At 43.3% G+C, this 25,890-nt stretch overlaps 2 protein-coding genes across 2 annotated transcripts; one reads left to right on the top strand and one right to left on the bottom strand.

Annotated features, from left to right (window-relative positions):
* On the top strand, window positions 1-1,815 carry mrps24 (mitochondrial ribosomal protein S24). Its single transcript, XM_055873878.1, is given in 4 exon segments — window positions 1-186; window positions 417-497; window positions 607-718; window positions 919-1,815. Coding segments are annotated over 4 exon segments (564 nt in total). The 5' UTR covers window positions 1-99; the 3' UTR covers window positions 1,203-1,815.
* gnsb (glucosamine (N-acetyl)-6-sulfatase (Sanfilippo disease IIID), b) lies at window positions 1,813-25,835 on the bottom strand. The gene is made up of 12 exons (XM_055873873.1): window positions 25,510-25,835; window positions 24,829-24,888; window positions 24,450-24,653; window positions 15,308-15,373; window positions 15,121-15,219; window positions 5,560-5,810; window positions 5,253-5,371; window positions 4,845-4,948; window positions 4,614-4,715; window positions 4,317-4,427; window positions 4,010-4,117; window positions 1,813-3,772 (listed from the first exon to the last, which is right to left on the bottom strand). Exons 1-12 carry the CDS (start codon window positions 25,687-25,689, stop codon window positions 3,620-3,622), a joined length of 1,557 nt encoding a protein of 518 aa, XP_055729848.1. The 5' UTR covers window positions 25,690-25,835; the 3' UTR covers window positions 1,813-3,619.
* Between the last annotated feature and the right edge of the window lie 55 nt (window positions 25,836-25,890).

Below are 25,890 nucleotides of genomic sequence, written 5' to 3'. Positions count from 1 at the left end.
TAATATAATACATTATGTTGAATATATTGCATCTATATCAATGTATATAATTAATAACAAAATGTAATTGGTGTTTATATAATTGTACATCTTGATACAATGAGAACGGCTAATGTCTGGCTCTTCCCACAAACCCTTTCATCAGTCAAAATGGATGCGTCCTTGAGTTGTCAGAGTGTGATATCGGTGAGAAACACGTTTACATTCGTTCAATAATTTGTTCAATAACTGTTTGAGATTATTCTACTTTAAAGTGTTGTGATATAGTCTAACGATGACCAGTTGTTTTGATACGTGGGCGGGGCTTTGACAAATAGCGTGTTTCTGGCTGGCTAGCCAATGATATAGCAGCTAACGTTAGCCAATGTTACTTGGCTGTTGCTCAGTGTCTTTGTTTTCACACCTTTGCCCCACAGAACGCGCTTGCCAGAGTCGGCACTTCGATATACAATAACTCTGCAACAAGAGCACTTCATGTCACTGCAGCATGCTGCAAAGTATGTATTCAACCTGACTGTTAAAGCCATTGACTATTGCCTCACTCACTGGCTGCAAAAAAAATTGCCTCCAACTTGATATCTGGTACTTTCCGTTTTGTGTTGTCAGAATCGTGCAGCTCGTATTCGGGTGGGGACAGGAGACCGACCACTAACCTATGAACAAGCACTCCACCCCCACCACATAGGACACCGCAAGGGCTGGCTCTCCCAGCACACTAGTGAGTCACTGTCTAGTTTTCCCCACTTATCTGACCTTGTACAAGATAACTCGGTGTATAGCGAGTAACAAAGGTACTGTCAATATGATGGGCTAGGTTATAGACTAACCATAGTGACCAGATAGAAATACTGACAAACTTAATCATTGTGTCAAAGGAGACCTAACATTTCTCCCTCCATCCCGCTCTTTATCTCCTAGGTAACCTACAGGGAGAGGGGGGAGCATCAGATCTTACTGTGGAAGATGTGTTTGTAAGACGTTTCCTCTTCGGAACGTTCCATAACTCCCTGGCCAATGAGATTGTGATAAAGCGATGAGGCAACATGCTGGTGGTGTGTACCCTGATGCTGCAGAAACTCCCTCCACAGAAGTTCTACTTCCTGATTGGTTACACAGAGATACTGCTCTCCCACTTCTACAAGTGTCCTGTTAAGATGGAGGTACAGACCCTGGAGGATAAGGCTGTCTACAAGTACCTATGAGACAGGAATTGTTAACAGATTTTACTTTCAAGACTTGTCATACAGGACTATTTTGGGGAAACTCACCGCCGTACAGTTGTAAAAAATTAATTGTATTTCAAATGGTCCATTGAAATCTCTAGTGTGTGAAAACCAACTATTGAGTGTGTGCCTTGGAGTTGGCTCTTCGCAGTAGGAATAGACAGACTACCAGATAGGTGTACTGCTGTTAACCTGAATTTAACTGTGTATTCAGTCAGGTGAAACATTAACTTAGTGACAATAAATCTAATGTATACAGGTGACACGCATCTCTATCCTACACGGCAGACAATCTGTTCCAACGTAGTACATTTCTCTTTTTAAGGAGAAGGAAGTGAGAAAGGTAGGAGAGCGTGTCACAAATAGGCATTGGGTCAGATTCAAACCTACGTAGTTAGTGGTAGGGATGTGCGCCATAGGTGGTAGTACTGACAGCCAGACCATACATTTTTCGAAGCATTCTGTAACACATTGCACCCGCCTGAACAGGCCCCATTGTTTTTCCATCTCTTTGAATTGGATTCCATTCCAGTCACTAACTATTCACTACTTGTAAATCATGTTGGAGTTAAATGTACTTGTGAAAAACTCAGTGGAATGCTTTTCGTTTATTGATTTCCCACGACGCTGTCACATTGAACAAGGCATTAAAAAGCTGCTTCAGTGCAAAAAGACAAGGCACACGGAATACATCATCTTCGTCCATATCAAAGGTTAGAGTATGAAAAATTCCCTTAAATATCAGTGATATATTCCTGTCCGTAAGGCCACATTGATTTTTCAAAACGATTCCACACGAATATAACATTTGTCTGATCTACATCTAGGAAAATGTCCCTCTTGATTTATTTTGAAAAAAGGGTCTCATGGCTACTGTAATCGTTAATACTCTGATTGTATCACATTGTAGAACATTTTGTTTACACTGACAGTAAACTTTACATTCTCAGACACTTTGCCTGTGTCCCAATCTGTTCTTTCTTCTAAAGTGTGCACTTGCACACTCCTCCCCATACATTTAATACCATTGGATCAGTATAGACATGGACTAAAGGGAGTTAATGTCTTATAATACCAGTAATTTACTGTGAAATCCACGAAGTCAACAAGTGCACACTAAATGGAAGAAAGTACAGCTTATTGCAAGGCAGGTTTGGAGGCACACAAACAGCAAAGATAGGACACATAGCACTTGTCCTCTGGGCTCACATTCTGAAGGAACAGGCTCATTCAGTTTTCCCTTCTTTCACCTTTCACTCTTTCCCTGGAAAAGTGCTCAGACTAAAATGTAAAACACAGCTCTCGTCTTCCTTATGCTCCATACATACAGCGAGTGGCAAACACAGGGAAATCATTCCATTGGGCGAGAAGTAGCCACTTCGCCACACACAGTGTGAACAAGACCATAAAGCAAGGGGAGAGGCAGGTTGGCTAAATGGGATTGATGGCATTGAGGGGAAAACAAAAAAAACTGAAATCAGTGTCTAGGGACAACTTCATCCTACTCCGGTAAACCTTGGGCTAAATTGGGTCAAAACCCCTACATTGCTATTGCAACCTCTTCCTTTCGGTGGTTATGACACTGACTTCTTATTGGCTCTGGCTAGTGAGAAAAAGATTCTGATTGGATGCCAGACCCTGTACTCAGATATAAAATAACATTATCATAAAGAGTGTGTTCCAGGTACATTTTCTGCATATATTTTCTTATTATAACATATTGTGGTTCCTTAAATTCCAATTCACACATGCGTATAATACAATGAGTGAAATAGGACAAATATAAGCACCCACCAAATTATCATCATCTGCATGGAAAATGCAGGAGTCTATACAGTGCAACATGTCTGCCAACACAATAACTTCACAGTATGTGGATAGACTGAGGGTAGGTAGAGAGTTAGGGTTAGTCCATCCACATTGAGTGAAACATCAGCACAGTTCAGGTGGAACAGTGCTCACTATGCTAATTATACTCAGACAACTTTTGTCCAATCCCAAATCGACCTCTAGCCCTTGCTCCTAAGCACTTGTGTAGATCTAAAAAGGAGCATTACGCCACAAGCAATCTTGTGAATATTATGCCAAATATATCAAAGTGGACCTTATTTTCATATTCTAATGGGGATTTTCTAAACATTGACAGCCATATTGATATGAGCCGTGCTTTGGGAAAACCTCTGATGGTGTCTAACATTGTGGTCACAGATGTACCTCCCAACCGTCACCTACTGCTTTCGAGGCGTTTTGTATGCCATCTCAAACAAGCTCATCGCCATATTGTTAATACCTCTCAGATCTACATTTGGTTGCATATGGATAAGGGGCTATGGGGTCAATTTGGGATTGGACGTTGGCACTAGGCTATGGTCCCGCCCTGCTTGCAGTGTGATTGGTTATATCTTGGTGACGCGGCAGCTGTCGCCCTCGCATGACTGCAGCTTGATCAGCCGTTGGTTCATGGCTTGGAGGAGAGTGGGGTCAACCTTCTTAACAATGTTTTCCAATTGATGCGGGTCAGAGGTCAAGTTATATACCTCCACAAATGACTGAGGAGAGAGAGAAAAAGCAAGAGAGAAAACAGATTGAGACGTCAATTATTCATTAAAATTCATAGAAACAATACATCATGTACTAAATAAGCTAGGTAGTACACCTCCAAAGTTCATTTAAAAACAGTACATAAAACAGAGCCATATACAGTCTTTACATATATGGCTCTGCATAAAACTACTAACAGACAAAACTGCTACTGTAAGTCATAAAAACATGACAAATGCACACACCTCACTGTCTGCAAACTCGCAGTACTGCAGGTTGTGTTCAACCAGGGTCCTAACACAGGCATAGGTGTTGTTGTAGGCATCCTCACATACACAGTCTGGGAAACATTGCTGGAGCGAAGAAGAACAAGAGACATTTTGCATTCCTCCAAGACACAGAGCTGCACTTCAGTGGGACTATTGCCTCTACTACAGGAATAATGTACAGTACTAAAAGAGTCAGGCAAATGCTGGTGGAGGGTAGGGGAACAGGGCAATTACATTAGTTAATTGTAAGTGGTAACAAGGGTATTGTAAAGGGGTAACTCACTGACAGACCAGGGCCCAGTTTAGGGCAGGCGGGGTCGGGGTCAAGGTGTCCCTCTCCTGTGTACTCTACCAGGAAGTAGGGGCGAGCTGTACCGTTACGCAGCTCAGGGGCCTACAAAGAGAGAGTCAGATGGACAGACTATTACATAGAGAGAGGTGGATTGATAACCTGCAGACACACAGACAGACGAAGATGGACAGAGAGAACAATACGTAACCTAACTGACCATTAGAGAGGAAGGACTGTCAATCCAAAACACTCCGAGACAAAATAGAGGTAGTTTGACATTTAGCTCACCATCTGAGAGAGGAAGGACTGTCCATCCATATTAACAAAGGAGAGGTTGAGTCCTGAGATGTCCAGAAAAGTGGGAGCCAGGTCTATGTTCAACACCGGGGCCTGGAGGAAGACAAACACACATAGATAAGTATGGATGGAAAAGTGGAATGAGAGCATGGATGGATGGATGTGTGGTTGATGGATAATAAGTGGATTGATAGATAGAAAAAAATGGCGCTAGGGACTCACCGGGAGTGTCTGATGGGGTTTGATGCCTGGCCCACGCACCATGAGAGGGATCCTGATATCAAAGTCGTACAATTGTCTCTTGTCAATGGGCAGAGAGAATTGACCTGGAAGACAGAACATAAAAGGCACAGAATACCTTAGAATGCCACTAGAATACATTACTATAGAACATTTCTGATGAGAGTGGTGACATATCCTGATACAGAAAACTGGGGATTTCATTACGTTTCCTAAAAGAAGCTTTTAGTAATCTGACAAATGTGAAGTTGATACTAGGGGTCTGTTTGTTGTGAAGTCGAGCTGTGAAGTTGAACTGTTACATCAACCACAGGAAGGGGGTCACTGCAGGTGTGAAACAAACAGATACCAAATATAAACAGGCAGACAGACACATACACCCACACTTACCAGTGTGGTAGCCATTGTCAGAAGTGTAGAAGATGTAGGTGTTGTTGAGCTCCTTCAGCTCTTCTAGTTTCTTGACCAGCGCCTCCACCATGTCGTCCACTGACAGCAGGGTCTGCCACCTGCAGTACGGGAGGGGAATTATAACCATTACAGGAAAATCAGAGACTTAGATGAGAACATTTTTGTATTTTGCTACAATTGTATCCAGGTGAGTATTACGAGAGGTTTATTGCGATGGAGTACAGTGATTTGATTAGCTGGGTGTATTATGAAAAGTGTATCAGGATGATTTGATTGGCTGTTGTACCTTTTCCTGTAGGCATTATCCAGGAAGTTCAGGGAGGTGCTGGGCATGGGGTTGCTAGGCTGGCGCAACAACCAGTGTTTATCCTTCCCGGGTTTGTCAAAGCTACCATCCCGGGGGGCTTTGACATTTGCAAAGTTTTTCTCATACTGAGGGGCGGCGGTCCAGGGGGAGTGAGGGGCGGGAGGGGACAACATGATGAAGAACGGACGCTGGGGACTCCTGTCATCCAGGAAATGGAGAGATCTGTTCAACTAGAGAGACGAAGGAGAGAGGGAGTGGAAAGAGATAACATTCAAGAGAGAGAGCAAAGATTAAAATCAGGTGCTTTAATCAAATCCTAACAATTACAATACAGCAAGATGAGCTTTTGTTATATGATAAACTAAAAACTGTAACTTATAGTAGTTAGAACCCAAACAAGACTGGGGGCATATATTTTTGGAACGTCGAGACAAAACTCCTCTCAGGCATCCAGAGACAATAGTCGGAGTGGTGGCGGACAAAACAAAACCAGACCGGTCATGTAATGAACTGGAGGAGTTGGAACGAAGACAAGTGGTGAGTTGCACAACACATCTGTGAAACATTACAGGCTTAGTTCTGGTCCTGGTTCAGATGGCTCAGTGTATTGGAGCATGGTGCTGGCAAAAAAAACAGTATGCTTCATAAATGTGAACACTAAATAGCTACTAAATGAACATTTCTGCTAAATATCCATTCAGTGCATTCAGAAAGTATTCAGACCCCTTGACTTTCCACTCCCTCTCTCCTTTATTATAAAATGTATTCAATTGTGTTTTCCCCTCATCTACACACAATACCCCATAATGACAAAGAAAAACTGGTTTAGAAATGTATGCAAATTCATAAAAAATTAAACTGAAATATCAAATCAAATTTTATTAGTCATATGCGGTAGACCTTACAGTGAAATCCTTACTTACGAGCCTCTAACAAACAATGTAGTTTAAAAAAAATACAGATAAAAACAAGAGATAAAAGTAACAAGTAATTAAAGAGCAGCAGTAAAATAACAATAGCGAGACTATATACAGGGGGGTACCGATATAGAGTCAATGTGCGGGGGCGCCGGTTAGTTGAGGTAGTATGTATATGTAGGTAGAGTTAAAGTTGCTATGCATAGACGGCAGAGAGTAGCAGTGGTGTAAAGAGGGCGAGAGGGGCAATGCAAATAGTCTCGGTAGCCATTTGCCTAGATGTTCAGGAGTCTTATGACTTGGGGGTAGAAGCTGTTTAGAAGCCTCTTGGACCTAGACTTGGCGCTCCGGTACCGTTTACTTAAGTATTCAGACCCTTTAAGCATAACTTTGTTAAAGCACCTTTGGCAGCGATTACAGCATCGAGTCTTTTTGGGTATGAAGCTACAAGCTTGGCACACCTGTAAATGGGAAGTTTCTCCCATTATTTTCTGCAGATCCTCTCAAGCTGTCAGGTTGGATGGGGAGCGTCGCTGCACAGCTATTTTCAGGTCTCTCCAGAGATGTTTGATCGGGTTGAAGTACGGGCTCTGGCTGGGCCACTCAAGGACATTGAGACTTGTCCCCGAAGCCACTCATGCGTTGTCTTGGCTGTGTGCTTCGGGTCATTGTCCTGTTGGAAGGTGACCTTTGACCCAGTCGGAGGTCCTGAGCAGGTTTTCATCAAGGATCTCTGTGCTTTGCTCCATTCATCTTTCCCTCGATCCTGACTAGTCTCCCAGTAGTCCCTGCCGCTGAAAAACATCCCCACAGCATGATTCTGCCACTTCACCGTAGAGAGGGTGCCAGGTTTCCTCCAGACGTGACACTTGGCATTCAGGCCAGATTTCAATCTTGGTTTCATCAGACCAGAGAATCTTCTTCTCATGGCCTGAGTGTCCTTTAGGTGCCTTTTGTCAAACTTCAAGCGGGCTGTCATGTGACTTTTACTGAGGAATGGCCACTCTACCATAAAGGCCTGATTGGTGGAGTGCTGCAGAGATCAGTGTCCTTCTGGAAGGTACTCCCATCTCCACAGAGGAACTCTGGAGCTCGGTCAGAGTGACCATCAGGCTCTTGGTCACCTCCCTGACCAAGGCCCTTCTCCCACGATTGGCCAGCTTTTTGCATATTTTGGTACGGGTGAGGTAACTGCTCCAGAAAGCTACCTTTTCATTGGCAAGATTAGTAAACTTAGGCATGACATGCCAACAACAAAATTCTGACCTACATGCATAACTGACCAAATTATGAAAGACAAGCATTGTAATTTTGAATTCCATAAAGCGAGTATGGAAGAGGTGAAAAACAACAATGGAAAGCCATCTGGGTCTGACAACTTTGATGGAAAATTACTGAGGATGATAGCGAACTATATTACCACTCCTATTTACAATCTCTTTCATCTAAGCCTACAGACCTGGAAGGAAGCAAGTCATTCCACTACCCAAGAATAGCAAAGCACCCTTTACTGGCTCAAACAGCTGACCAATCAGCCTGTTATCAACCCTTACTAACTTTTGGGGAAAAAAATGGTGTTTGACTAGATTCAATGCCATTTCAGAGTAAACAAATGAACAAGATTTTCAGCACGATTATAGGGAAGAGCACACAACATGTATGGCACTTACATAAATGACTGATGATTGGCTGAAGGAAATTGATAAAATTGTGGGAGCTGTTTAGTTAGACTTCAGTGCAGCTTTTGACATTATTGATCATAATCTGCTGCTGGAAAAATGTGTGTTATGGCTTTACAACTGCTGCTATATTGTGTTACCCATCTAACAGAACACAGAGGGTGTTCTTTAATGGAAGCCTCTCCAACATAATGTAGGTAGAGTCAGGCATTCCCCAGGGCACATCCTTTATATCCATGCAAACCAATGCCCACGAGAAACCTAGCAACATTCAAAGCCACACTGATTGAGTTTGGTTGTTCCCTTGTGGGAAGTAAAGGCACGCGCGAGAAGGAAGAATGCAAGAGACAGAATCCCCACCAAAACATTGCCATCAATACCTTGCACCCCCACCCAAAAAAAGCATTGTATTTGGGACAAATCATTCACTAAACCTCAACTAAGTCTTGTAATGAATAATGTGGAAATTCAGCAAGTTGAAGGAGACTAAACGGCTTGGTGCAACCCTGGATTGTAAAATGTCATGGTCAAAACATATTGATGCAACGGTAGCTAAAATGGGGAGAAGTCTGTCCATAATAAAGTGCTTCTCTGCTTTCTTGACATCACTATCAACAAAGTCCTACAGGCCCTAGTTGTTGCACCTGGACTACTGCCCAGTCATATGATCAAGTGCCACTAAGAGGGACATAGTCAAATTACAGTTGGCCAGAACAGAGCAGCAAAGAACTCTATTTCACATCAAGTATCTCATGAATTAAAAAATAATAATAATAATAAAAAATGCAAGCAATAAAATCAGATAAAATAAAATAAAAAAACTACACCTTATGGAACAGTGCAGACTGAAGACACACACTCGTACATTGTAATATTGCTGTATTATGGATTTGTTGTGGTATTGTACTGTGTAATAACGTGTTGTGTGATGTACTGTTTTATTTTGTATGTAATTGCCAAATGGGGATCCGTAATAAAATACACATAAGAAAAGAAGGTACGGTTGGGCACGATACAGGTAAGGTACAGGTAAGGTAACGTAAGATACAGGTATGGTACGGTACAGGTACGGTAACGTAAGATACAGGTAAGGTAACGTAAGATACAGGTATGGTACAGGTAAGGTAATGTAAGATACAGGTACGGAAAGATACAGGTAAGGTACATGTAAGCTACAGGTAAGGTAACGTAAGATACAGGTATGGTACAGGTACGGAAATATACAGGTAAGGTACAGGTAAGGTAACGTAAGATACAGGTAAGGTAACGTAAGATACAGGTAAGGTAACGCAAGGTACAGGTAAGGTACAGGTAAGGTAACGTAAGATACAGGTAAGGTAACGTAAGATACAGGTATGGTACAGGTACGGAAAGGTACAGGTAAGGTAACGCAAGGTACAGGTAAGGTAACGTAAGGTACAGGTAAGGTAACGTAAGGTACAGGTAAGGTAACGTAAGGTACAGGTAAGGTAACGTAAGGTACAGGTAAGGTAACGTAAGGTACAGGTAAGGTAACGTAAGGTACAGGTAAGGTAACGTAAGGTACAGGTAAGGTAACGTAAGATACAGGTATGGTACAGGTACGGAAAGGTACAGGTAAGGTACAGAAAGGTACAGGTAAGGTAACGTAAGGTACAGGTAAGGTAACGTAAGATACAGGTAAGGTAACGTAAGATACAGGTACGGTACGGAAAGGTACAGGTGGGTTACAGGTAAGGTAACGTAAGATACAGGTAAGGTACGGAAAGGTACAGGTAAGGTACGGAAAGGTACAGGTGGGGTACAGGTAAGGTAACGTAAGATACAGGTACGGTACGGAAAGGTAACGTAAGATTCAGGTAAGGTACAGGTACGGAAAGGTACATGTAAGGTAACGTAAGATACAGGTACGGAAAGGTACAGGTGGGGTACAGGTAAGGTAACGTAAGATACATGTAACATACAGGTAAGGTGACGGGTAAGGTAGCGTAAGGTAAGATACACGTAAGTGGTTGTTATGATTCAATGTTATTAAAGTATTTAACTGTATAAAGCTAAAAGGTTCATTTTCACACTATGGCCAAAGTTTCTTTCCTAACAGGCTGTGGCTACCGTCTGTCGCTCATTAGGGGTAAATGGGTTACCTAGTCAGTTGCACAACTGAATGCATTCAACTGAAATGTGTCTTCAGCATTTAACCCAACCCCTCTCAATCAGAGGGAACAGTTTGTTGGGTGTTAATCGCCTTACCGTGCTCCACTTTGCCAGCTCTGGGATTCAAACCAGCTACCTTTCGGTCAGTGGCCCAATGCTCGTAACCGCAAGGCTTCCTGCCGAGTTCTGGTAGGCAAACCGAACGAGTGTGCTTGCATACCAGTGGAGGCTGCTGAGGGGAGGACGGCTCATAATAATGGCTAGAACAGAACACATTGAAACACATGGAAACCATGTGTTTGATATATTTGTTACCATTCCACTAATTCCGCTTCCGCCATTACCACAATCCCATCCTCCCCAATTAAGGTGCCACCAACCTCCCGTGTCACATACACCCTTACATAGTTCAGAATACACAAGATCAAGCATGCACAAAATAACAATGTTTTTGTTTTTTTATTTTGAAAGCCATTAGTGTGAATTATTGATGCCCAGAGCTGGAAACACATCAGATGGCTTCCACAACAAGTGAAAAATATCAGAGAAAATGGGATTGATAGACTGCAGAGTGAAGGAAAAGCAGTCAACAAGTGCTCAGCATATGTGGGAACTCCTTCAAGACTGTTGAAAAGCATTCCAGGTGAAGTTGGTTGAGAGAATGCCAAGAGTGTGCAACGCTATCAAGGCAAAGGGTAGCTACTTTGCAGAATCTCAAATATAAAATATATTTTGATTTGTCAAACACTTTTTTCGTTACTACATGATTCCATATGTTATTTCATAGTTTGGATGTCTTCACTATTATTCTACAAAGTAGAAAATAGTAAAAATAGAGGAAAATCCTTGACACAAACTTGGTTACACATGTGTCCTTCACAAAAAAAAAAAAGTGCAAAAATATAAATATCCTAAACTATTTATAAATGACATTCGTCTTCATTTTACATCCCAGGTGTAGATGATTAGATTTCACATTCCCCGTAGCTTGTGCATGTCGTGATAGAGGGACTGCTTCAAAAACTCTGCCAGGAAACAAAACAAACTGGCATTTATAACAGAAGATCTGGCATTTCACACTCTTTCCCCCCGTGTTTTGTGCAGTTCTTCCTTTTGTCTTTGGCATGCATGTTGGATAGTGGCACTCACGTTGAGTGGGGGGTCTTGTGATGGTTGTGAGGTTGCTTTGGGCCCCCAATTTAGCCATTTCCAACACCAGCTGCTCTTGGAAAGCCAGCGGAGAGGGGTTTGACCTTTTGCTTGTGGAGAATGAAAGCATTTACTATAGCAATGTCCACAAAGTTTTAAGAAAAAGTCTTATACCACTTCCTGGTCTTGTGGAGGACCTGGTAAGTAGCCTATCAGAGCATCAGATAGGTCGACACCCCCCATGCTAGCATTGTAGTCCTTCACAGAAACAGGAATGGGTACACTCTTCCTTTTTCCCCCTCGAGACATGGTCGTTATTGAATGCCTTATGCTGTGGGGTGAGCATGGTTAATTCCCTAGTGTCCTTCCATTTCACAAAGAGCAGCTTGTTAGTCCTGATCCAACGTATGGTCCCCCTCTCCGCTGTCTTTGTCATGTTGTTTACCTTGGTCCTGGAGAAACCGATTCTGTTAGGACGAATGGTGCCACAAGCCCCTACTATCTTTTTCAAGAGGTCTATTAAAAGTGCATGTAGAACCACCAGACATGGTGATTGACATAGCAGTGGGGGGGGGGGGGGGGGGGGTGAAGACCTTGACCGGCAGGGGCACTTGCTGGGGAGGGGTGGCTCCCAAACGTCATCATCCAAATCCCCTGCATCCTCCACTCTGTGGTGAATAAAATAAAGGGATATATTGTTGTAAGACACAGAATTACAGTTGACAATTTACAGAACGACATTACTGTAAAGTAAAAACCCCAAGCCTAAACTGTCTGTACAGTGACTCACATAGAAGGTGTAAAGCACACATGGCAAACATTTACACTTTGGAGACAAAGGCAGAGGTGAGAACACAAATAAACAATGGCCATGAGAGTTTAATGGCCTCTAAAGTTACAAGTATGAAACAGGAAACAGTGAACTAATATGAAACATAGACAATAACTACTTTGGAATTATATAACACTGGAATGATTTGTTACATAGTCCTATGTACCCTAATCCAAAGCACAAGAAGCAGACAACTTATAAAAAACGAAATACATATAGTAAGTTAGCTATATAAAGTTGTGAAAATGATTTACTTACAGATCTAACAGTGGATCCAATCCTTCTAGAAAGCAATCTTCGTCGGCCGAGTCGAAATCCTTGTTGTCCAAATTGTTCCCCTGATCCGAGTCCGACCAGTATTTTATTCAAAGCTTCTATGTCAGAATACTTATTAATATCTGCCTTGTGTTTAGCTTCCTGTTCAATATTCTTAGTTTTTACCTTTTTTCCACCCCTGAGAAGCCATCTTTCATGCTAAAGCGATGAAATCTGTTTGCAATGTAATGTAGCGTGCTCGGTGCGTCTCTGAGCCAGGTAGCAATAGTTCGCATTAAGCATAAATGGTTCTAGGCCTTGATTTGTCCCACCCAGGTCAACTGCATATCCCTGGAAAGCTTATCTAATTGGCTACACGACTGTCAAGGTGCCATAGTAGCCAATCCCCTGAATAATAGATGTCTACAGCGCGTAAGCAGGCAACGTCATATTTTTGAGGCGCAAAGAGTCACTTGGTGGACAGTCGATGTTGCCATTAAGTCATACATAATTAGATAACATGGCAATAAGCTAGATTTTTTCATTACAACCTAAGGATTCATTTGATACCCCCCCATGTAGCTTTAGCTCAAACACAGACCAAATCAAAGCTTACCTTGTAAGATATTTGCTGTTTGGTGAAAACGTTGTGTAAAATAAACATTTTGACTCTCGGGGCTGGTGATCAATAACGGTAGGTCACAGGCAGACAAATATGATATCCTCATGATCTGTGGAGTTCCGGCTTTCGGTGTGAATCAACGTATTCTGTGTTTATTTAATTTATGCTTCACAACACTAACCGGAATGTAGGTAGCAGCCATCTTGAAATGAGGTCATCAGCTCGGCCTGCCCTTATACATTTGTATACCCACATATGGTAGTAAATCACACCAAAGATTTTAAGGCACAGATCAATAGTCAAGATACTCAGCTTTCCACAGATACCCTGCTTTTACAGATAGGGGTTACCGTTCTCATACCAGACTGAATTTAATATTTTAAAAATAATCGAATAGGGTCCCCAAATATGCGCAAACTGTTTCGGGTGGGGAGCATGCGGATGGTTTAGGGGTTAAGGTTAGGAAAAATAGATTTTGAATGGAAATCAATTTGTGGTCCCCACAAAGATAGTAAAACATATGGTGTATGTGTACTGTACGTGTTTGTAGAAGAACAGGTTTTTGCTATCATCTGTGTAATGTGTAAAGTGTCCAGATAAGCACAGCTCCTCTCTGAGAATCTACATTCCTCTCAGGGAAGTGATCTATGTATCTGTCATCAAAAAGGGTCTGCAGCTGCTGCTGATCAAACACACTGAAGAATGATCCTGGATAGAACCCCAGCATCAACAAGACATCAGCTACCACTGTCTCACAGGGGAACTACCGCATCATGTCTCACAGGGGAACTACCGCATCATGTCTCACAGGGGAACTACCGCATCATGCCTCACAGGGGAACTACCGCATCATGCCTCACAGGGGAACTACCGCATCATGCCTCACAGGGGAACTACCGCATCATGCCTCACAGGGGAACTACCGCATCATGCCTCACAGGGGAACTACCGCATCATGCCTCACAGGGGAACTACCGCATCATGTCTCACAGGGGAACTACCGCATCATGTCTCACAGGGGAACTACCGCATCATGTCTCACAGGGGAACTACCGCATCATGTCTCACAGGGGAACTACCGCATCATGTCTCACAGGGGAACTACCGCATCATGTCTCACAGGGGAACTACCGCATCATGTCTCACAGGGGAACTACCGCATCATGTCTCACAGGGGAACTACCGCATCATGTCTCACAGGGGAACTACCGCATCATGTCTCACAGGGGAACTACCGCATCATGTCTCACAGGGGAACTACCGCATCATGTCTCACAGGGGAACTACCGCATCATGTCTCACAGGGGAACTACCGCATCATGTCTCACAGGGGAACTACCGCATCATGTCTCACAGGGGAACTACCGCATCATGTCTCACAGGGGAACTACCGCATCATGTCTCACAGGGGAACTACCGCATCATGTCTCACAGGGGAACTACCGCATCATGTCTCACAGGGGAACTACCGCATCATGTCTCACAGGGGAACTACCGCATCATGTCTCACAGGGGAACTACCGCATCATGCCTCACAGGGGAACTACCGCATCATGCCTCACAGGGGAACTACCGCATCATGCCTCACAGGGGAACTACCGCATCATGCCTCACAGGGGAACTACCGCATCATGCCTCACAGGGGAACTACCGCATCATGCCTCACAGGGGAACTACCGCATCATGTCTCACAGGGGAACTACCGCATCATGTCTCACAGGGGAACTACCGCATCATGTCTCACAGGGGAACTACCGCATCATGTCTCACAGGGGAACTACCGCATCATGTCTCACAGGGGAACTACCGCATCATGTCTCACAGGGGAACTACAGCATCATGCATCACAGGGGAACTACCGCATCAGGCCTCAACAGGGGAACTACCGCATCATGTCTCACAGGGGTTATACACACCCACCCACCCACACAGTTGTATGGGTTGAGGACTTACTATGAGGTCTGTGAGGTAGTCTTTTTCATAATTGTCTCCGTGCTGCTCCTCTTTACCGTTGACTGACAGAGTGTAGTTGTAGTACTGAGAGTTCCCCATCTGCAACGACACACACACACAAAAGCATCAACACAGCTGTGACATCATCATCATGCACCAATATATCATGTGTCTGTACAGGACTTACCAGTGCATGCCATTGATCCCAGCCTGGGGGAACATAGCCAACATTCCCTGTTTCCTTCTTCCCGTACTGAGAGAGAGAGAGAGGAACACGTGACATAGTGCCACAGACAGACACATGTGAAGCAGGGTTGGGGTCAATTCCATTTCAATTCCAGTAAATACAGAAAGTAATACAAATTCCAAGTTCTAATGTTCCTAACAGAATGGAATGGACCCTAACTCTGAAACGTAGTACAAAATGACTAAATACACAATAGACAGATGTGGGAACAACTGACAATATAACTAGATGACATTACAGATGGATCTGGGGAAGGAAATGCACGAAGCCAAAAAGAGACTGATTTCACCACAAGAATTTGCACATATTTACTACTTTTTCTATAATAAAGAGCTGTTAATACAGTTTGAAAGTTGAGGTGATTCATAGATCTGATGATCTTGGCAGAAGTTAGCCTAACTCAGGTTGAACCTGGTGAACAACCGGGTTAAAATGACATGACACGTCAGCATGTCCAGCAGAAAAGAGGAAGAAGCAGTGGTAGATTCATGCACAGATTATATGACCACATCAATTAACAGCTAGGGAAGCATCACATGATGACATGCATGTAGTGTGTGTGTGAGATGGGGCGAAAAAAATCAATACAGATACATATCGCAATATTAAATCGATACTTTGACTCCAATTTTTTTTTAATAGAGATATAGTAGTACCAGTCAAAAGTTTGGACACATCTACTCATTCATATTTAAAAGTCAAGACAAAAAAGTGTTAAACAAATCTAAATATATTTGAGATTCTTCAAAGTAGCCACCAGAGCAATGGACATTAGACAGGTGGAATTTGTCCTTTGGTCTGATGAGTCCAAATTTTAGAATTTTTGTTCCAACCACAGTGTCTTTGTGAGACGTAGAGTAGGAAAACGGATGATCTCCGCATGTGTTGTTCCCACCATGAAGTATGGAGGAGGGATGGTGTTAAGCTGGTGACACTGTCCGTGATGTATTTAGAACTCAAGGCACACTTAACCAGCATGGCTACCACAGCATTCTTCAGCAATACGCCATCCCATCTGGTTTACGCTTAGTTGGGACTATCATTTGTTTTTCAACAGGACAATAATCCAAAACACCTCCAGGCTGTCTAAGAGCTATTTGACCAAGGAGAGTGACGGTGCTGCATCAGATGACCTGGCCTCCACAATAACCTGACCTCAACCCAATTCAGATGGTTTGGGATGAGTTGGACCGCAGAGTGAAGGAAAAGCAACCAACAAGTGCTCAGCATGTGGGAACTCCTTCAAGACTTTTGGAAAAGCATTCCTCATGAAGCTGGTTGAGAGAATGCCAAGAGTGTGCAAAGCTGTCATCAAGGAAAAGGGTGGCTACTTTGAAAAATCTCTAATATATTTTTGATTTGTTTAAACTTTTTTAGTTACTACATGATTCCATATGTGTTATTTCATAGTTTTGGTGTCTTCAATATTGTAGAAAATAGTAAAAATAAAGAAAAACCCTTGAATGAGTAGGTGTGTCCAACCTTTTGACTGGTAATGTACACTGCTCAAAAAAATAAAGGGAACACTTAAACAACACAATGTAACTCCAAGTCAATCACACTTCTGTGAAATCAAACTGTCCACTTAGGAAGCAACACTGATTGACAATACATTTCACATGCTGTTGTGCAAATGGAATAGACAACAGGTGGAAATTATAGGCAATTAGCAAGACACCCCCAATAAAGGAGTGGTTCTGCAGGTGGTGACCACAGACCACTTCTCAGTTCCTATGCTTCCTGGCTGATGTTTTGGTCACTTTTGAATGCTGGCGGTGCTTTCACTCTAGTGGTAGCATGAGACGGAGTCTACAACCCACACAAGTGGCTCAGGTAGTGCAGCTCATCCAGGATGGCACATCAATGCGAGCTGTGGCAAGAAGGTTTGCTGTGTCTGTCAGCGTAGTGTCCAGAGCATGGAGGCGCTACCAGGAGACAGGCCAGTACATCAGGAGACGTGGAGGAGGCCGTAGGAGGACAACAACCCAGCAGCAGGACCGCTACCTCCGCCTTTGTGCAAGGAGGAGCACTGCCAGAGCCCTGCAAAATGACCTCCAGCAGGCCACAAATGTGCATGTGTCTGCTCAAACGGTCAGAAACAGACTCCATGAGGGTGGTATGAGGGCCCGACGTCCACAGGTGGGGGTTGTGCTTACAGCCCAACACCGTGCAGGACATTTGGCATTTGCCAGAGAACACCAAGATTGGCAAATTCGCCACTGGCGCCCTGTGCTCTTCACAGATGAAAGCAGGTTCACACTGAGCACATGTGACAGACGTGACAGAGTCTGGAGACGCCGTGGAGAACGTTCTGCTGTCTGCAACATCCTCCAGCATGACCGGTTTGGAGGTGGGTCAGTCATGGTGTGGGGTGGCATTTCTTTGGGGGGGCCGCACAGCCCTCCATGTGCTCGCCAGAGGTAGCCTGACTGCCATTAGGTACCGAGATGAGATCCTCAGACCCCTTGTGAGACCATATGCTGGTGCGGTTGGCCCTGGGTTCCTCCTAATGCAAGACAATGCTAGACCTCATGTGGCTAGAGTGTGTCAGCAGTTCCTGCAAGAGGAAGGCATTGATGCTATGGACTGGCCCGCCCGTTCCCCAGACCTGAATCCAATTGAGCACATCTGGGACATCATGTCTCGCTCCATCCACCAACGCCACGTTGCACTACAGACTGTCCAGGAGTTGGCGGATGCTTTAGTCCAGGTCTGGGAGGAGATCCCTCAGGAGACCATCCGCCACCTCATCAGGAGGTTGTTGTTTTAAGGACATTACATCAAAGTTGGATCAGCCTGGAGTCACGTGATGCCGCGGAGCTGAGCAGACGTTGACAAACCGGGCTCTTCAAAGTTATTCTATTATTACCTAAATAACAACGTTGAAACAATATTCTAACATCGGCTGATAAATTGTCAAGTACTTACCTTCCCAAATAGCCATGGACCGCCGAAAGAGAGGCAAGAAGGACGACCAAAACGTCGTTGACTCCCAAGATAACGATAACGCTAGCAAGATTAGCATTAGCCCTCATAACTCAAACGACAGTTCCAGACTGTTGCTCTCGGCCTCTTGCGAGCCTGCCGACATGCTGGCTACTCTCCTCCGGGAAATTCAGGATGGTAACAAAGGTCTTTCTATGAAAATCGATAAGAGAACGGCCGAACTCCATTCTTCCATTGACGACCTGAAATCCTCCATGAATGATCTCCTTTTGAGAACGACTGAGGCAGAGTTGCGCATTAGCACAGTTGAAGACACCATCGCTCGACATGACCAGGTCTTGATACAACTGCAAAAGGACAATGCCTACCTCAAAAACAAGGTAGATCAGATGGAGAACCAGAGCAGACGTAGTAATATCCGTGTCGTGGGATTGAAAGAGGACAGCGAGGGCCGTGACCCGGTCCGTTTCTTCACTCAATGGTTCCCGGATGTCCTAGGCACAATCAACTTCACCAAGCCACTGGAAATCGAACGCGCCCACAGAACATCAGCGCCGAAACCCCGGCCAGATGAGCCCCCACGGGCCGCCCTGGTCAGGTTTCTCCGTTTCCAAGACAGAGAGAAGGTACTGCAACTCGCAAGAGCCAAAGGGGACATAACCATTGATGGCAAGAGGGTCAGCCTTTTCCCGGATATGAGCGCGGATCTCGCAAGACGTCGCAAGCAGTTCAGACCTGCCGCCAAGGCACTGAAGGAGAAGAACATCATCGGCTACCTCATCCACCCTGCGCGGATGAAAGTTCAGTACAACGGTCGAAGCCATCTCTTCAACACGCCGGGAGAAGTGTACACTTTTCTCAAAGAACTGAGCAACGTCTGAGCCAGAACGGTCTCTTTGGGGGATAAGATGCAGTTTGTTTGTTTTCTCTTTTCCGGACTGAACCGCTGATATCCTCCTGGTCGCTATAATTGGTTTGTACATTTTCAACTAACCGTATCTTTCCGGGGTGAGTTCTATTACATTTACAGGAGAGTATATTTTGGTTTAGTACATATCACTGGGCGAAGCAAATAAGTGGGTTTTGGCCCACTGCTTTCCCCCTCATTTATGTTAATCTTTCGAAAAGAGACTCAAGCAGCCCTTACCGTGGGCAGTAAATATTCAGCCATAAATGTCTATTCACAACGTTTGTTTTCAATTTAGAGAGCTCGCAGGTTTTAGTTTACGCCAAGGTTTAGCTAGTAAGAGCAAGATGGAAAGCGAGCAGCAATGTTTCTCTACAAGTGTATTCATGTTTGATTGTTGGGATTGTGGTTTTAGCCTAACAATCGGGGTGGGTGGGATTCTTTATTTTTTTCCCCTTTTTTCTATGTTTATTGTTTCCTTCCTAAAGAGACACATAGGTCACTTCTGTGTTCAAACCAATGTTGAAACATTTCCTAACTATCTACATATGATAGATTTCCATTCAGTTACATATTTGAAACCCTACTATGCTTAATCCACTAAAATATGTCACATTCAATGTAAAAGGTCTTAACAGCCCGATTAAAAGGAAGAGAGTCTATACATACCTTAAGAAATTAAAGGCTGACATCGTGTTTTTACAAGAAACACATCTTACAGCCAGTGAACACAAGAAATTGAAGAGGGAATGGGTAGGACAAGTTTTTGCGTCCTCTTTTAACTCCAAAGCAAGAGGAACTGCAATTTTGATAAGTAGACACATCCCCTTCTGCGTTAGCAACACCATCTCTGATCCCTCTGGCAGGTTTGTTTTGGTGCAGGGGCATATGTTTTCAGAGTCTTGGACCCTATTGAATATTTATGCTCCTAACTTCGATGACCATATGTTTATTCAGAATGTCTTTCTTCAGGTCGCTCAAGCACCACCAGGATGGTTACTGGTTGGAGGAGATTTTAATTTTTGTTTAGATACAGTTCTTGATAGGTCCTCGGATAAACCCTCACTTCTTACCAAAGCAAGCAAGCTCACCATGTCATTCATGAAAGATCTCAATTTACTAGACATCTGGAGACAGTTGCACCCACAGGATAGGGACTACTCTTTTTACTCACACCCACACAAGACACACACACGCATAGATAACTTTTTACTGTCGACACAACTGTTTCATAGAGTGTTAGATGTCGAGTATCTCCCCAGATTGCTTAGTGACCATTCTCCCCTGGTATTATCAATCTCCATTCCTACCAAGGTAAATGGAGCATATAGATGGAGACTAAATTCTACACTCCTAAAGCAACCTGAATTTTGTGCATTCATCAAAGAGCAGATCAATATTTTCACATTGACAAACAAACCCTCTGCTCCTGACAGTTTCATTCTTTGGGACACATTGAAGGCCTATCTGAGGGGACAGATCATTTCCTATACTAAAGGGCTGAAGAGAAAACACTGTGCGGAAATGAGTGCCCTTGAATCTGAAATCTCAGAGCTAGAGAAAACCTACCAAAGAGGCCCAACTAAAGATCTATACAAGCTTTTGGTAAATAAAAAACTGAAATATAATATTCTGAACACATATCAAGCTGAGAGGGCCATCACTAAATCAAAACAGCGTTATTACGAGCTTGGAGAGAAAGCACACAAAGTATTGGCATGGCAACTGAAAGCAGAGGAAAGTAAGAGGACAATTAATGCTATAGAAACTCTCACTAATGAGATATCTTTCGACCCTACTGAAATTAATAATACTTTTAAGAAATACTATGAAGACCTCTACACTTCCCAATCAAGCGACGATCTATCAGAGATCGACTCCTTTCTCTCCTCTCTCAACCTCCCATGCCTGTCAGGGGAAGACAGCGAGCGCCTGAGTGAACACTTCTCAGTTCCTGAATTGTTGGAGGCCATTAAATCCTTACCTTCTAATAAATCTCCTGGGGAGGATGGCTTCCCTCCAGAGTTCTATAAAGAATTTAGGGAGCTGTTGGTCCCCTACCTTATGGAGGTACTTAAAAAAGCCAGGGAAGACAACTGCTTTCCAGAGTCTTTCTCTCAAGCAGTGATTACTGTAATCCACAAGAAAGGGAAAAATCCACTGAAGTGCGCCTCATATAGACCAATCTCTCTCCTTAACACAGATTGTAAACTGGTCACCAGGATGCTATCTAAGAGACTGGAGTTATGTCTTCCCCTGTTGGTCAACCCAGACCAGACTGGCTTCATAATTAATAGATTGTCCTCCAACAATCTCAGAAGGTTCTTTGATATAATTCACCTTGCTAACAAAAACAAAATACCTAGTGTCGCAGTCTCCCTCGACGCTGAAAAGGCCTTTGATAGAGTTGAATGGCCATACCTCTTTCGCGTCTTGGAAAAGTTTGGTTTAGGTACCGGGTTTGTAAATTTGATAAAATCACTCTACAAATCTCCTAAAGCTAGGATTGCTACCAACGGGATTACTTCCTCCTCTTTCCCTCTCTATAGGGGGAACAGACAAGGTTGCCCAATTAGCCCCCACCTCTTTGCCCTCGCCATCGAACCGTTGGCTGAGGCTATTAGAACGTGCCCTGACATACATGGCTTTGAGGTGGGCCCCCATACCCATAAATTATCACTCTTTGCGGACGACCTTATCTTATTTCTAACAAACCCAGAACACTCCCTCTCTCACTTGCAGATCCTACTACAGTGTTATAGTTCTTTCTCTGGATATAAGGTCAATTTAGATAAAAGCGAAATCTTACCGTTGTCTGTCTTTGACCATCATACCATCAAGCACAAGTTTCCTTTTAGATGGTCGCCTATGGGCTTCACATATTTGGGCATAATGGTGGATGGTAACCTGAACAACCTCTATAAACTCAATCTGGCCAATTTGTTGCAAAAGGTGGAGGGTGACCTTTGTAAATGGATGGACTTACCTCTCACTCTACTGGGTAGAATCAATGTAATTAAAATGAATGTCCTGCCCAGATTTCTATATATGTTTCAATCTCTCCCTATCCCTGTTCCCGCAGCATTCTTTTCCTCTCTCGACAAGATGACCAGACGGTTTATCTGGCACGGCAAAACCCCTAGGGTTGGCCTGGATAAACTGACCCTTGATTACAGTCAAGGGGGCTTAAACCTCCCCAACTTTAGAATGTACTACTGGGCAGCACAGTCTAGGTTTCTGGCTCAGAGGTTTGACAAGGGTCCCTCTCCCTCATGGTTGAACATTGAAAAGCTTGAGGTAAATGATGACACTGGGGCAGAATTGTTTTACAAATGGGACAGAAAATCTATAAAAACCATCACAGACAACCCTTTAATCATACATTCTGTCCTGGCATGGGGCAAACTACATGAGCTGTTCGGACGAGGGGGATTCCTTTCCCCTAAAACCCCTTTATGGAACAATAGATTGATTCCTATGTTTTTCCAGAATAGTAACTTTAGACCATGGTCTGATAGGGGGATCACCCTTCTGGAGCATTGTTACGAGGAGGGAGTTCTTATGTCTTTTGATCAGCTGAAACAGAAATACCACTTGCCTACAAGGGACTTCTTTAGCTACCTACAACTACGAAACTTTATTAGGGTGTCTCTCAAGGGACAATGGAACCTACCTAAGATGTCACCTATTGAACAACTCTGCCACGCAGACCAACCACTGTTCAAGACCATTTCCCGTGTTTACGATGCTCTTATGTCAGGACTAACACTGCCTGGGCTAGATAAACCCCGACTTAGATGGGAAAAAGATCTGGGTATTGATCTCGATGAGGGTCTATGGAGTGACCTATGCAGGGATGGTGTTACATCCACATTGAACTCCAGATACAGACTGATTCAGTTTAATTTCCTCCATCAGCTTTATATCACCCCATCTAGACTGCACAAGTTCAACCCTGATATCTCCTCCCTATGTTTTAGATGTGGCTCAGATGAAGGAACATTCCTCCATTCCACTTGGCAGTGTTCAAAACTACACAGTTTCTGGCAGGGGGTATGCGATACCATATCCTCAATTCATGGGGTTGCATTCCCTCTAGACCCGGAGGTCTGTCTACTGGGCAACTTTACTAACACCAATCTTAGGCAAAGCCATACTATAAAGCTAACAGAAATATTGTTAGCGATTGCCAAGAAATGTATCGCCTTGAAATGGAAATTGGATTCCCCCCTGCCAGTTGCAATGTGGCTATCAGAAGTTAATAGTTGTATCCCACTGGAGAAAATTACTTACCGCTTGAGGAATAAGTTAAATACATTTTACAGAACTTGGCAACCTTTTATTGACTATATGGAGAATCTCCCCCCACATCACATTGAATGAACCTCTAGATTATCCTTATATAATGTTTCACACGTAACGTATAATATGTAGCCTACGGCAGGTGACCTTATGATCCAATGTCTCATTATTATTTTTATTTTTTATTGTATGTCTGTATATATAATTATAATTTGTTTTATTTTTTCTTTCTTTGTTACGCTCATCTGTTATTGTCACTTTGTCCTATTGTTGTCTAATATCTTGTCATGTTTGTTTTGAATGTTGTTAATTGGAAAATGCAAAAATAAAATACTTTAAAAAAAAAAAAGTTGGATCAGCCTGTAGTGTGGTTTTCCACTTTAATTTTGAGTGTGACTCCAAATCCAGACCTCCATAGGTTGATAAATTTGATTTCCATTGATAATTTTTGTGTGATTTTGTTGTCAACACATTAATATATGTAAAGAAAAAAGTATTTAATAAGAATATTTCATTCATTCAGATCTAGGATGTGTTATTTTAGTGTTCGCTTTATTTTTTTGAGCAGTGTATATTTACTTATTTTTGCTAGGAAGCATTAGCTAGCGCTAGTCGGCTGTACCTGCGCCAAAACTTTTTCATCCTATAGCTTGTTCTCCATCTTCTTTTAAAATAGTGAGCCAATAGGGTTTCAGCACTTTTATTTCCATGACTGATCAAAACAAATTTTCTCATGCTTCCTCTCGTCACTCTGCAGCAGACATAAGAGTAATGTTTGGCACATCAAATTGCAATCAATCACAGTATCCAATCGCAATACATACAGAAACACGAGAAAGATGCCGATACGATATGTATTGCCAAAGTATCATGATAATATCTTATTGTGAGGTCCCTGGCAATTCCCAGCCCTAGTGTGTGTGTTACCTGGTTGAGGTACTTCCCGGCGTAGAAGGTCTGGTAATGCTGTTTGCTGAGGTAGACAGGGAAGGCCGTGGTCTCTGGTCCTTTCTGCCACAGAGGGCTGGAGCAGTTTCCATCCAGGGAGTTGTTCCTCACTGCGTGGTTATGGGGGTACTGCCCCGTTAGGATACTACTCCTACTGGGGCAACACAGCGGGGTTGCCGTAAACTGGACAGAGAGAGAGAGGGAGAAATAAAAAGAGGGGAAAGGAGAGATTAGGGACATCTCAAAACCTTAGTGAAACTCCAGCTATTGGAATCTCAGTGTAATGGCTTAGGTGTTGGACTGACTGGCAGGTGCAGTTGAGGACCATGATGTTGATGTGAAGCTGTTCGGTACTCACAGCATTTGAAAAGGTGGCTCCAGCATCTCCAATCAAGGCTTTGGTTTTCTTCATAGGTGTCTGTTGAACCGAGAAGCACAAAATGGAGAAGTGCTTTATTTTATCTCAACATGAAACCTTAAATACACACACTTTTGTTTAATCCGAAACAACACTAGGAAGAAGAAAAAATATTAGACATCCTGTTTTCGTCCAAGTTGATATAAAATGTTTCAGGTTGAAACATTCGGTAGCCTATTTCTCATACTTTTAATAGACTACCGGACACAAGAAGCATGTAGCATGATGACCATACGATAGAAAATATATGAATAGTTCTATAGCCTATATATTGACCATGGTTTTGATTTTGTTGAATGTCACTGCTACAATGTGGGCTTCTGTATGTCGCACAATGTTATTGCCCTCTGCCTCAACATATAGGCCTTTAGCCACGTAATGTACGTATGGAAAGTAGGATATGAAAATGGCAGTAAGTGGGTTACGCTTGTTCCCTTCAATTCAAAACATCGTCAGCCCACCATAACAACAACTATCGGCCTGGCTATAGCAGAGGACCACCACAATTATATTAGCCTACACATTATACAGTTTTAATATACATTATTAATACGTTTGATTTACGCACAAAACGTACTCGATTTAGTTCTTAACAAACCCAGCCAAACTAGAACTACTCACCATTCCCCCGAGGTACACATCCTGATCATCCGCTAAAATCAGGACGATATTGCTCGGTTTTTCGCATTCCGAACACCTGAGCGTGCAGGTAAACAGCGCGAGAAACAATGCTGCGCGCACTCCTCCATTCGGTGTTAGTCGTCGCTTCTTTTGTCTGGTTGTTGCCTCCGAACTTGCCATGGGTTAGCTGGCTACCGCTCCACTGTTATAGCGCGGTGTTTTCGTTTTCTGCTCTAGGCGAAGTACTGTACATATGAAAACACCTATGGACCGGGGGAGGGCACGGACAGAATGCAAGTCACACTGCTGCTGGTCACAAGGGAAGAGACGTTTGAGGAAGTAACCAGCTAATGATCATATGATCACCTTTTTTCCACTCGA

This window comes from Salvelinus fontinalis, chromosome 21 (assembly GCF_029448725.1).
Source record: "Salvelinus fontinalis isolate EN_2023a chromosome 21, ASM2944872v1, whole genome shotgun sequence".
NCBI classification, from domain to species: domain Eukaryota; kingdom Metazoa; phylum Chordata; class Actinopteri; order Salmoniformes; family Salmonidae; genus Salvelinus; species Salvelinus fontinalis.
The sequence above is the reverse complement of the archived record's forward strand: the minus strand, read 5'-3'. Positions and strand labels throughout refer to the sequence as shown.